The 14,362-nt window shown below is 40.9% G+C and overlaps 1 protein-coding gene across 7 annotated transcripts in view; it reads left to right on the top strand.

The window, feature by feature from the left end:
* Positions 1-14,362, top strand: part of LOC125410709 (A-kinase anchor protein 17B-like) — a 49,023-nt gene that overhangs the window by 21,826 nt on the left and 12,835 nt on the right. For 5 of the 7 annotated variants that reach the window (XM_048450398.3, XM_048450399.3, XM_048450397.3 and 2 more), the window contains 4 exons: positions 4,107-4,237; positions 7,622-7,856; positions 8,238-8,306; positions 9,711-14,104. In XM_048450398.3, coding sequence (XP_048306355.3) covers positions 4,107-4,237; positions 7,622-7,856; positions 8,238-8,306; positions 9,711-11,348 — 2,073 coding nt within the window. In that variant the 3' untranslated portion in view covers positions 11,349-14,104. Of the gene's footprint in view, positions 1-4,106; positions 4,238-7,621; positions 7,857-8,237; positions 8,307-9,710; positions 14,105-14,362 lie in introns of those variants that run through there. The other 2 variants (XR_015736902.1, XM_048450402.3) reach the window with 2 other exon arrangements.

Below are 14,362 nucleotides of genomic sequence, written 5' to 3'. Positions count from 1 at the left end.
TAAAAGCTGGAGCTGGAGAAATGCCTCCCCATAATTAAAAGCACTGGATGCTCTTGCAGAGGATCCAGGACCCAGGTTTGGTCCCTAGGACTCACATGGTGGTTCACAAGCATCTGTAATAGAGTTCCAGGGGATCTGAAGTTTTCTTCTGGCCTCTATGATTACCAGGAATATAGGTGGTGCACAGAAATAGATGCAAGCAAAATACTCATGCACATAAAATAACAAAAGTGTCACACACTAAATGACAACATAGTTAGGAACAAACATACAGCTGCTTAATCCATTTTGGGTTGACTTTTAAATTTGTCACACAAAGCCACTAATAACTGAGCCTTCTTTTAGATAAGGGATTTATAGCATGAAACACTTTACTCTCAGCTAGATATGGAAGCATGTGACTTTTATCTTAGCACTTATGATATGGAAATAGAGGATCAAGAATTCAAAAGCAGCTTGAAGTCTGTGAGACTCAAGTCTCCAAGAAAACACTAGCTGGTGCTGGGGATGGAAGTGGGCTGCTGGATGCCCACCTAGCATTCACAAAGCCCTAGGTTCCATGGAGGAATTTGGGCAGATTGCTAAACTTTTTGGTGTGTGAACTTATGATAATGTAGTTCACTGCTTTTTCCACTTCTTTTATATTTAAAATACATAGACCAAATGTATTTAAAATACAAAACCAAACATGTACATATATATACATAGTCCAAGTTTATATTGTGTTTATGTATATATTATGTATATAAATGCACCAAGATTTCTCCATGACTTCATTCTTATTCTCTGAGTTGTAATGTTCTTCTATAGATTTTATAAATGCTTACTTTCATCAATAATTATATTCTATTTGTGTATATTAGAAATGATTTATAATGTGGTATCTTTAAAATTACCTTCTATATACTTCACTCTCTACACTTCCATTCTGCCTCTACACCATAAAAATCTGTTGCTGAAATGAACTAGAATATAGGGAACTATCTGATGTGACTCCTAAATATCCCAAGATTTCTGCCTATTTGTATAGCCAAAGAACCCAATGGGATAAATGTAATAGTACACAAGGTATTTTATATCTCAACTTTATATCTCAAGCTACAGAAAACTCTTTAGTCTAGTATTAAATTATATTGGGAATATACAACTAGGATAGTTTAGGGATGCTGGAACATATAATCATATTAAAATAAACAACTTTCTAATTGTTTCAGGGTTTAATTGGTTATTAATATTTCAGGGAGAGAAAGAACTAATTTGCATTAATAAACTGGCACATATAAATGGATGGCTGTTTTCACTTGTGCATTTATTTAATTTGTTTTGGGACGAGCAGGCCTGAAACCAACACTGGTGCAGGTCAAGTCTAGCTTCAAGCTTGCAGCCCTCCTGCTACAGTCTCCTGAATGTGGAGTTTTCAGGCACGCGTCACCACACCTGGCCTGTGTGTTCATTTAAATCCTACAGACCCACGTGAGTGCAGTGCAGGCCCACACTTAATCACGATTCATACTGTGATAGAACAGAACAGTATAGATGTATTCTCTTAAATGTACAATTGCAGGCTATTCCTAATGGGAAAAACTGACAATCTTTTCAAACTAGAAAGAACCAAAGAGAACAGCATTGAAGGAAAAGAATATCTACTGTTTTGAAAAGAAGAAAGATGTATTACAAAACACAAAACAAGATCTGCAGAACAGAAAAACACCTGTCTTTAACAAACAAACAAAACCCTCTGATGGGCAGGGAATCTAGGCCACTTGGAATAGAGGATGCACCACACAGACATGGAGACAGTACAGTGAACTACCCTCACAAGGGAAATCACTCAAACAAAATCCACAAAAGTCCTCTTGCCCGTAGTTATGTACCAATGCATAAGATAGCAAAACTTCCAGTCTTGGTTTTCCTTCTTAGGCTTAGAGTGAATTATCAAGTGCCTGTTAATTTCCAAGCTCCTTCTGTTTCGCAGCATATGCTATACAAGTACATCCATGCTGGGATTTCACCATCAGAATTTTGGTTCTTGTCTCAAATCATTGACTCGCTTTTTGTAAACATCATCTTCTTTTCATTATAATGCACTTACTTATTTCTAGTGATTCATTTTGATCAACTTACTGCATTAAAAGCATCTTAATTTGAAATGAGATTTTAGTACTGTAGTAGGATGCGTTAGACCGAGCAACTGAAGCATAGTGGAGTAACTACATCATATTGTTTAATTCACAGCTATAGAAAAATGTTTGCCTTTTAAAATACTATCAAGATGAGACTACATAGTTTATCAACAGTAAAATACTAGGAAGCAGTGCATGAAGAAATAAGGTCACTTTTCATCCACGGCCATTCATGATTTTATTTTTAGAAACCTGGAAGAAATGTTCATCTTTGAATTGTAAATATTCTGGTAAACCTAGTCATATATACTTGTTTCTTCAATCTCAAAGTTCTTTTCTGGGCTGAGGTAGGCAACAGTTGAGGCCACATTAAGGATTTCCTCCTAAAAGTCCTCTTTGAAGGGATGCCCGATATGTGGTTCTATGGACTTTGTCACATTCTTGCGCTATGGGTTGCGCAAGTCTTGTATTCACCACCATCTTATGGGCATTTCCACTTCCAACATCAGAGAAACAATAATAAGTGTCAGTGGACCAGATAAACTGGAAAAATTTTGGTTCCGGAAAAATTAGCTGTGGCAACATCCAGCTGCTCGGAGCTGCAGCAGAAGCCTTGCCGCACTTGGCCTAGGCAGAAGCATCTTTTAGGCACTCAGCAGGTTTCCAGCAGGTTTATTGTGAACCATCCGCTGGGAGCAAGGACTGTGGCCTGATCCATACATCCCATGGAACCACTAACCTCAGTCCCTGGACCAGCTGGGGCACTCAAACAAGAACTCTGCATTTCCAGGTTGGTTGTATCCTAGCCGGATTGCACCAGCAGCACAGGCGTGAGCACACGCTGACCCGAATAGCTCTCTCTAGGAGGCCATCGATTATCACCCTGAAGTTGTAACCCAGCAATGGAAAAGACGCAGCTAAATTCTTCTCCTCTAAACCAGTTTTTGGCATGAATTTGCACTTTCAGTTTCTAGTGCCTGTTTGTACATCTGTGTGTGTGTGCATGTGCTGTCACTTGTGTTAAAAGAAACCATGGCTGTGAATATATTGTTTTCATGTATACTTACTTATTTATTTTTTGCAATACTGGGCATACAATCCAGGATTTTGCTAATGCCAAGCAAGTACTCTATCACTGGGCTACATCTCCAGTCCCCTTGTGTATGTTTCAATGACTAGCTCTCCTCTTTATTTTTTTTATTATTCGTGGTGGACATCAAACTGGAGACCTCCTATATCTTGATGAGCTAACACAGCATCTGCTTCTGTGCTAGTCTATAAGCATATCTATTTATCCCACTTATTATATTTCAAGATATGAAATACAGTTTGATAATCTGATCGCATTAGGTTAGTTTTTTTGTCTCTTTCCTGCTTATCCCATTCCTTGCCATACTCATTACTTTTATCTCTGCTAACTTAAAAACAACCACAGCAAATCGATCCAGTTGATGTTTTGGGTTTACTAGAGGTAATATATTTCTGACCTGTCCCTAGACTGCCCTCTGATGCTGCCCGTGGTCATATGTGAAGGAAGTTGCTACATAAAAAATTTAAGACATGAAAGTAGGAGGGGACTAGTTGGGAAGGAGGTGGTATTTGTTGAAGTAGGATGGTAATAAGAGAGGGCAAGGAGGTGACAATGATCACAATGCAGTACAACTGTGTATGACATTGTCAGACATTAAATTAAAAAATAACCAAAAATATTGCTATACAGTTAAGTCTAATTGAATAAAGTTATGATGGTAATTTGATATACTCTTTCAAAGGTTTGCCAAAGGACATCCTAGTGCCTCCAAGCACTACTCTTTAGCTCTTGGCCCATGAGCAGTAGTACAGCATGGCTGGGCTTCAAAGGGCATATTGAATTCTTTGGTTTTGAATTGCTGTGTGCCATCTTAGCTTCCTCTCCCTCATCTTGGATCCATCCAGTCCAGTGGCAAGACTTTCTAAGAAATCTTTCATCTGTTTTTGGAGCAGGTTATGTTTGATACAACCCAGCATTTCAGTGAAGGAGCTATCCAGAGGAGAAATCAGGAAAGGCTAAAATTGCAAGAGCTTGAGGAAGAGAGGAAAAAAGAAAAGAAGAGAGAAGAGGAAGTAGCTGAAAGGTAAGTAGACTGATTTTTAACAATGAAGAGGTTTTTCCTTTAGAATTTTGGATTAATTCATTTGGGCGAACAGATTCGTTAGATAGCACGGAGGTGAGGGCAGACTTTGGCCCAAGTGGAAGACTCCATCACAGACAGTCTTAGAAAGTGCAGATGGTAGAGTAGATGAAAACAAGAAACCGGAAAGGCGTGCCCGGAAGCAAGAACAAGTAATGAGGGAGACTAGCGAGGTTAAGAAGTTGGGGGAAAGAGATTTTAAGAGAGAATGAGGAACTTCAGCGTTGGGGTTTGAACCCAGGCTTGTGGGCTATAGTCAGGATCTGAAAGTTTGTAGTGACAATCCTAAACCTATTGAGTTAGAAATTTTATTACTTTACCAATATTATCTAACCTACCAATTTAAAATAAAAAAAAAAACATAGTTCTTGGAAAGCTTCTTTCTCTAAAATGATCAAGAATCAAAGTAACCCAGGCTAATGAATTTGTTGGAACCATGTTTCTCATTGAGCAGAATTCTCACTGTGAATTTGAGGCACTTCCGTTTTCTTTCTTCAATCTTAACATTAGTTACCCATCTTAGAGCTCAAGACTCGCTGAATATTTGCCTAGCTAGACCATTGCCAAACTCTGCTAAGGAAAGAGAGATACCAACTTTATAGGGCTCTGATAACCCATCTCTTAACCTTCTGGCCCCTTCTGTTCTATGTCAATCATATCATTTTTAAAAATATCAAGGACACCATTGTACATGTCTCTCACATTTTTGATTGTCACATCCAGGAAATTTGACCAGAGCTTCAGTCGCTTCAAGATACTTATTCTTTCTCACATTCCAGGCCACAGATCCCCTTTAGATAAATAATCCTTTGTTCTTTGGCTAAATCCTGATGCAGGTAATTGATCTTGATTTCCTCCCACAGTTTCACGAGAGTCTCACTTTAATTTTAGGGTTCCTTTAGCCCCTATATCCTCTCTAGCATCTGTGATTTGTTTTCTGTATAGCACCCATTCTGACAGAGATGAAATAGCATCTTAGTGTAGTTTTAAGATGCATTTGAAATTTTTTATGTGTGTGTTTGACTACATGTATGTATATATCCTATGTGTGTGCGTAGTATCTGTGGAGGCCAAAAAGGACGTAAGGACCTTTTGAGCTCCAGTTACAGACCCTTGTGAGCTGCCATGTGGGTGTGGGGAACTGAACCTGGATCCGTTGTTAGAGCAGCCAGTGCTCTTATCTGCTGAGCCATCTCTTTATCCCCTTCTTAGTGTGGTTTTGATTTTCATGATGATGGCTATTAGATGTTGTTTCATATATCTGTTTTCCATTTATCCTCTTTTTGGGAATTGTCTGTTCATTCATTTGTTCACGTATGAACTGGATAATTTGATTTTTGATGGTTAATTTTTAAAGTTCTTTATATATTCTGTATGATAACTCCTTTGGATGCATGCCTGGAAAAGCTTTTCTTCTATCGGCTCTCTTTTCTGTGAGAAGAAATATATATGTAAAATCTTAGAGTAAAAATGGCAAAAAGTTAACTTTAAAATGAGGAGACTGGAGAGATGGCTCAGTGGTTTAAAGCACTGGCTGCTGTTCCAGATGTTCTGGGTTTAATTCCCAGGACCCATGCGTTAGCTCCTAACTGTCTGTAACTCCAGTCCCAGGGAAGACGACACCCTCTTCTGGCCTTCAAGGGCACCAGGCACACACATACATGCCGCCAAAACATCCATACACACTAAATGAATGAGTAGATAATGGTGACCTACTGGAGTAGCTTCCTTCTGGGTGCTCTTATATCAAAGTTGAAGTCTCCTATCATCATACTCTACAAGCAGGGGTTGAATCCAAACCTGTCAAGGCCAGTTGTTAATTGGATCTACATTCACTTTAGGGGTTTTCCCTTTTTGTATTGTCACAAAGGGAGGGCCCACCCACGACTATGTTCTTCCCAGTCTGAGCCTTGTCCTGCGTGAACTTCTCAGCATGGCATGTTAATCGCAAATGGTAGGCCTCTGCGCACGATGACACCTGGCTATAGCCTTCCAAGGTTACACTCAATCCTCCACCTGGACTCAAGGCTCGTGAGAGCTGTTGCCTTCTCTTGTGGCTGTGACTACCATGCCTGTTTGTAACATGAGTGGGCCTGTTTATTGGGGGTTTTCGTCCTGCCCTGTTCCCCCAGCTGTTTAGGCCCAGAGAAAAATCACACAAGAGATCTCTATAAGTTATAAAGCTGATTGGCCCATTAAGTCACTTATTAGCTAACTTTCACATCTTGATTAACCCATTTTTCTGATCTATTTTAGCCATGTGGCTCAGTACCTTTTTCAGTGGGGCAGCTTACATCCTGCTGCTTTGGTGGTCTGGGCAGGAGTGGGAGGAATCAACTTCCTCCTCCCCAGAATTCTCCTGCTCTCCTTGCATCATTTCCACTTCCTGTCTGGTTTTCCGCCTATACCTCCTGCCTGGCCAATCAGCGTTTATTTAAAACATGAATGACAGAATACAGACAATTCTCCCTCGCCTGTTTTATCAGGGCTTACTGTATTTGAGACTCCAGGCTCCCTCCCATGCCAGAGAACTGGGTGAATTGGTTTCATACACTGTTTTTCTGAGCTTTTCTGCTGTCCTAGTTTTGTGGTTTTAGACCATATCCCCCTTTTCTGCCTTCAGAATAGAACCTGCTGTTCATTTTTTTGGCCTGTTATCTATCCTTCCTGGCATTACATAAAAGTGCCAAAGCTCTTTTTCCTTTCCTTTCCTTCCTTCCTCCCTCCTTCCCTCCCTCTCTGCCTGTCTCCCTCCCCACTTCCTTCCTTCCCTATTCAAAAGGTATCTTTTACACATTTGTATTTTGCCAAAAATATTGCATTTTTCCCTTGATGTTTTGTGGATTTTAGGGGGCAAGTGTGTTTTATTTCTTTTGTATATATGTGCTTGTACAGAAGCATGCAAACAACATGTGCATGCATGTGTGTGTGGGCCAGAAGACCTCAGGTGTCATTCCTCTGATGTTTTCCACCTGTTTCTTTGAGAAAGGATTTTTGCTGACCTGTAACTTGCCAAATATGTTAGACTATCTGGTCATTGCATCCAAGGGATCTACTTGTCTGGACCTCCCCAGCTCTGGGATTAAAGGAGTACCCGCTGTGCTAACTCAGGTTCTTGTATATAAAGGCAATCACATTACTGATTGAGCTATCTCCCCAGCCTCTGGCTGTTATCATTTTACCATGAACTGTCAATTCTTGGTTCTGAGGTTACCAGTGATAGGTTTCTGGAAGTCTTAATGATTAGTTCTTCTGGGTAGGGGGATGGAAGTGAGACCCAGTGGCTAATAATTATTGTTCAAATGATGAATCTTAATTGTCATCCAGAAAAAGAAAAGATGAAGTAAGGAAAGCCCAAGAGAAGAGAAGGAAGGTCAGGGACAGGAGGCGATCTCTGAAGGAAAGAGACAGACACCGGCAAAGGAAGGAAAAGGTGAAAGCCAAGGCTGAGACTTACCAGGAGCTGGACTCTTCGGAGGAGTGGGAGGAGAGGAAGTACTTGCTGGCTCAGCGGCGGGTTGAGGCCCTTCGTTTGCTCCGGGTACTCCTGAAGAAAATTGCGGTAAGGCTGTTTCCCAATTACTCTCTTTAGTGTTGGTAGGTACTGGTCTTTCTGAGCCATGACCTTTGGCTTTAAGTACTGTCCCACTAAAGTGAACTGTGTGGCAGACTTGTGGCTTTCCTCGAAATCAATTGCTCTCACATAAGCTCAACCACAGATTTCCAAAACCTGTCTCTAAAACAGTCCTGTCTTAGCTCTGCCCTCACTTCATGTTTCTGATCTTCAGGATGGTATTCAGAACACTTAAGCTACTTCATCTTCTTTTCCAAGTTCCTAGTAGATATGATGGGGGAAATGCCAGGGGAACCAAAGGGTGGGTGTGGTGTGGGCATTAGATCCGTAGGCGTCTATTAACTTTATCCGTCCATCCATCTGTAACAGGTTTGGATGAGAAGGGAGAAGAAGCTTGAGTCTTGTCAGGCTCATATTAGCCTTGTCCTGAACTATCTGGTAAGGAATTTTTTAACTCACAGATTAGTTATCTTCTTCACAGATTTTCGCTTCTCTAAGATCCTTCTCTCCCTTTATGGGCTCGAGGGCTAGCCAGAATCACAGATATCTTGGACTGGAAGCCAGCGATGTTTTGGAAGTATCCATGTAGCAGTCCACATGCAGTGTTTTTAAATAGGAAGGGTGACAGCTGCTGCTGTGCTTTCGAGTGAACTCCATGTCATATTTGCCATGTTCATTTCTGGCTCGTTATTATAGAGAGCTAAACTTGGTGAAAGCGGGACCAGGAACAAGAAATCTCACGCTTGGATTATTGATAACAAGCCCAGCTGGATTGGATTTTAGTTTACCTTAATGATGGCTAAGTGGGACTCTTTTTGTAGAACCCACCTCTCTAAATGGGCATGGAACCTAATTCTGGAACCCGTTAATACTTACACTGATTACAAATTGATAGTGGGGCGCGGGGCCCTGGTGTGTGACAGACATCAGGGGGACCATGCAGCAAAACCTTCCTGGGGATGGGGTTGCAGGCATCTTTGTTCCCCTACTCCTCAGCGCTGCGGAACAGATATCATCGGACTTGACCACAGGCAAATCGGTGGGCACGGCTATATTGTCTACTTGGTGTTTGGCTCTTCTTTTCTTTGTAAGGTGCAAGTGTTACATCACTGAGCTGTGTCTCTGGTCCCCCATCTTCCATCTTTGTGAGGCAGGCCGGGCGGCTCAACTCTGAGATATCCTCAACTTGTAGTCCACGGGCAAAAGATTGCAATACAAATCAGAGAGGCATTCATTAGTTCAGTTGACCTTGTTGGACATGTTTCACCCACGTGTCGTTTCCTGTGCTAGGCTTTCTGTGAGGGCAACAGAGCGTTCCTTATTCCTCTTTGTTTCTCTAGCACCTATTGTAAAACCTAAAACAGAAGACTTGTCGATTTGTGAGCAAATAAAAAGAGCAAGGTACTTTAAATGCCATGTCATAAGAATGGTCACAGGTTTAGTAAAAACATTTCATATTAGATCAAGACATTTAATGTACTACTGTTTCCTCAGTACAATAGTGTTCCTAATTTGGACCTAGTCTGGGTTTCTTCAGAGCAACACCAGCTCAGTTTTTGGAAGATTTCAGTCTCTTTGTGTTTTGTTTATGTTTATTTACTTATTTTGTGTATGAGCGGGGAGGGGTAGAATGCCACAGTGTGTGTGTGTGTGTGTGTGTGTGTGTGTGTGTGTATGGAGGTCAGAGGACAACTTCAGAGAGTTTTCTCCCCTTTCACATGTGGGTTCCTGGGTTGGGACTCAGGCCATCAGCCTTAGCAACAGGCACCTTTATCTGCTGAGTCATCTTGCTGGTCCTCTTTGGGTTTTCATGAGAGATCATTAAATCTTTTTTCTTTAAAGGGATCCACGCAGTGTAACCCTCAGGAGGTCGATGTTCCAAAGCCTGAAGTGCAACACGCCCCAGGGACTGCATTGAAACCTCCAGAGGAAGAAGAATTAAGCACTCTGCAGGAAGAAATGCCAAGCTATCAGGTTCCCAAGTCTGACAGTAAACAAAAACAAAAAGTGAAGAAAAGAAGTAAGGCCCAGTTACAGAAATCTTCATATAGCCCTGGAGTGAAACAACTAAGATACTCAGCCAGAAAAGAGGAAGCTAGAAAAGTGTTACCTGATGGCTACGATTACAGTTTGGTCTCTGACCAGAATTCCTTGCAGAGTACAGCAAATCCAGACCAGTCCCTTGAAAAAGAAGGCTACGACTACGGAAGTTCTAATGAGTCATTTTCTTCTAGACAAGTTGTGATAAACCATGGCAGGAAGCAGAAGATCTATGAAACTGATGAATTTATTGACTATCTATTGAACTATTATCAGACTCCAGAATATGCCCGATTCTGCCTCGAAGCGAGTCACCTAACAAGTACATGTCAGTGGCAGAGAGACGTCTACACTAAGGGGGATGGATTTCAGATCAATCTGAGAAAGCATATGTGCCGCTCGACCAGTCTGAGTGAAGAGGAGAGCCTGGAAGGAAAAGACCAGCATCAAGACGGGGGCTGGCCAAAGGAGTATATGAAGGATCCCGAGACCGAGCCAGAAAAGACAGGGAAGACCAATTATGCCAAAGAATTTTCTAAGAAATTAAAAAGCCATTGCAATGACACAGCAAGTGAAACTGAAGATCACCTGTCCCCAAGTGATGGAGAAAGCGACCCTGTGGAAAAGATTCACAACCACAGGGTCAAAGATTCTCACCATGCAAGAAAAAGTCCGGTTTCTTCATCGTTAAGGTCAGCAGACGTAGGTTTGCCATTGGCAGACTTCTTGGAGGAAATCAGTAGTGATTCTGAGTGCTTCAGTGAAACCCTTAGCATGAACGAAGAGGAGGAAGAAAGATCCGTGGCTGTCTATGATAGCTCCCCTGAACGAAGGCCTCTCGACACTGACAAAATCATGACTTGCCAACAGAAAACTAGGTCAAGTCAGCAGGCCTTGAATTCAGAGTGGAAACTCAACAGTGAGGAAAAGCACTCTAGGTACAAAGTCAGGGCGCCAGGTAAAAAGTCCAAGTATGAACTGCGATATTCGTGGCTTGAGGGTGAATGTGATTCCATTCGAGTTGACAAGAACACAGGCAAAACTAGAGAAAAAATAGATCCCAAACCCGTGTTTGACGAGGGCTACTACCACGAATCCAGTTCCAGTGATGAATTAGAGAGCATCACAAGAAAGAGGAGGAGAGTTACTGGCAGTATGTTTGGCCAGAATGTGAAATACAGACCCCTTTATATGCCATTAATGCCACCAAAGCGTGCTAGAGCTTTCTATTTGGGATACTTCTCCAGAAAAAGGCAGAACTCCTGGAAGTCAGAATATAACCAGGATGTAAGAAGGTTTAAAAGATATGACAGTTCTGAAGATTACATGCTTGATGCTGGCCATTATCATGTCGGTCATGACGACAACCAGGAGCACATTGAGTATGGCGGCTGCTTAGGAGACAGCTGCTCTGGCTCTTTGTATTTTAAAATGTTCTGATGGCCACTCTGATCAGGAACACCCTTATTTACAGGAAACAACTGATGCAAACAAAAACTTCAAACCAAATATAGCTGTGTTGTTAGCAACCACAGAACAAGAACTAGAAGAGGGTCAAGTGCACATACTTGTTCCTCTTGCCAAAGTTTCAAGTGGGAATCGAAATGCCTCAAGCTTTGGGAATGGGGAACCTGTAGGTTCTGAAGCTTGGTGAAGCGATGTCATTGCAAAACTTCATGATCCAAGGACAGATTTTATTTGAAGCTTTAATTTGGTGCAGTAAAGGAGTAGACTGGCATTAAGAAGGCCACTTTAGCCTTCTCTAGCTCTTTTGCTGTCAGAATGTCATGCATCATCTATCTTCAAAGAGGACAGCGGTGGACAAGGAGAAATGTGTTCTGAGATTTGGTCAGAAGCAGTCTGTACGGTAACAAACGTTCCTGAATTTTCCTTCACAGTAATTCTAGATAAAGGAGAGATCCAGAGGCTAGAACCTGTAATAGATTTCATGGCTTAGAGTTTTGTGGAGACCCACCAGAAGGAAATGAATATATTCACAGTTCTCGAAGAAGAAGAATCTAAAGGGGACTGATTGCCCTTTGATGGTTAAATAGATGGGACTGTTAGAATTTTTCTTGTTTGTTTTATGAACCCCATAGCTTTCCATACAAAAGCAAAGCACCAGGATTGAATTTATAAAATCAGGGGGATTCGCAAAAGGAAATATCAAAAAATCCTGGAGCATCAATAACGGCACTTGGGAAGAAAAATTGTGACAGTATTCTATTTCAGGCTATGTAATCCTTTCACTCAGGGTTGGGTGACATCAGTTTGTAAAAAGTCACTGAACATCCCCCAAACTGACTTTTATAAAAACAATAGCAAGTGCCTCCTCTGCCCCTAACAATGCCATGGAGTTGGGAAAAATTAAAAGAGAAGTCCATAGTTTTATAGCTGTGGAAGAATTGTATGTGTGCAGAATTTGTAAACGATGTGAAATAAGCAATTGATCTTTTTTGCTGACTCATTTTGGAATTCTTAAATATGTTTTTAAATTGAGACATTTGTAGATTTCCCCTTAGTGTGGTGCGTGTTCTGTAGAAATCCTGGCCAACTCTTTCTGCCTTACTTTGGATTCAGGACCTCAGGGCAGTTAGTTGACCTTCATTTTCCCAACAAAGCTCTACCTGCCCTGGCAAGTGACTAGTGAATTAGAGACTGCCTGCAACAGGAATAGTTGTTTGGAATCCACAGAACCAGTGAAGGGCAGCAATTCATTTCAGTCTCAAGTGGACATTCAACAGGAAGGCATCTGCTAGCGGAGGTGGGTAGGGTGCCAGTGGATGGGGTTACTATCGTGTCTCACATTGTGTGCCCATCCACTGCCTCTTGAGCAACACGGTGTCTGAAATGGTTACAAAATTGTATGATTTGCCTGAAGTAAAAGCCGCAGGTTGTTTCATTGATCGAGCTGCGTATTCCTATTTGAAGAGAGATCTGTTCAACCGCTTCAAAACTGAGAAAGGAATGTAACAGATCCACATGTATTACCTACATAAAACCAGGTGAATAGTGTGCTGTCTCTCACGTTCAGTCTCACTTACAAGCCAGTGCTTGGTTTTACTGTTAAAGCTAGATTTGACTTGTCCAGTCCAAAAGATTGCTCATGGGTTAAGAGTGCCTTTTTTTTTGTTTGTGTCGTTTTATTTTTGAGGACTAGCAATGGCTATTCATGGCTATTCGTGGTCAAAGTACTGTTGCCCAAAGTAGCCTTCGAAATTACTAACAACTTAAATTTTGTCAGACTGTTTTCTGGCAACATAATATTTTCCTCCAAGAAAAATTGGCCAACCCCCGCCCCAACACATTTTATTCCATTGTATTTATGGGTTTGTACTAGAAAGCAGCTGACCGTTTTCAAACAAACAAACAAACAAACAAACAAACAAAAAAGCCACTCAATTTCTTCTCTTGTTTGATATTTTTTCTTGAGAGATTTTAGGCATCTTTGCTCAGTAACAAAGAAAAGAATCAGATTGCAGAGGTGAGCAGTTTGTCCTGTCCCAGGTGTGGTGCTAAGTCATTTCGATGCGGCACTTTTGTCTTGTTTGATTTGTTTGTTGACTGCTCTCCTGGGGCCTACAAGTACAAATACTGCTTTTGCTGAACCCTGGAGTTCTGTATCTGTCTGTGGTAATGCATTGTAGATTTGTGGAAACCCCTTTTTGGTATAGGCCTTACAAGAAATGTAATAGCTTACTTTGTGCTTGTCACTCGGTGACTTAGGAAAGAATGTAATGGAACAAACTGTTACGACTACTTTTCTTCTTGATATTGTTGTTATTTAAGTTGTGAAAAGTATTTTCTCATATCTTTTTTTTTTGTCTTTTCAAACAAGGGCCTGAGTTGTTTGAGTTAAATAGGGGTTTTCGTATGCTTTCCTTGTATGTGCTGCTAATCCAGTAAGGGAAAGTCTGTAAACGTGCTCTGTTCATTTGTATGAATTTCTCAGGTAGAAAGCCATGTAACCTAGGTAATTTGAAAACACAACCAAATCCACATGTTTTTTGTTGCAAAACTGTTTAATGTGTTGATTTTAAAATAAATGGTGATTGATTCCACTTTGGGGAGAAGTTTCTATCTGTAGTATGCTATGTTGCACTAATGCTGCTCTTTTTGCTTATTTGCATTGTTAGAGAAATGATGCATATTTAATTTTAATATATTTAAAAATAAAATTGTCAATAGTGACAGTAGTGACTATTGACTGATCATTGTGTTGCCTAGATCGATACACCCTAACATTTGCAAACCATTCCAGTATTTTTCTTCTACTCCTTTTCTATAGGAGCTGGCTCTGTCAGAGTTGATAGAACTAAAAGCCGGTTTGTTTTTCATTTTGGATGAACTTAAATCATACCCAGACTCGAAATCACCCTCCTCTAGGTACATCTAAGCTTATTTTTGAAAATTTCATACAGGTATACAATGAACTACGTTCTAATCCGAACCTC

The sequence above is a fragment of the Myodes glareolus genome, chromosome X (genome assembly GCF_982192425.1).
Source record: "Myodes glareolus chromosome X, mMyoGla1.1, whole genome shotgun sequence".
Lineage (NCBI taxonomy): Eukaryota > Metazoa > Chordata > Mammalia > Rodentia > Cricetidae > Myodes > Myodes glareolus.
This window is presented reverse-complemented; position numbering and strand designations above follow the sequence as displayed.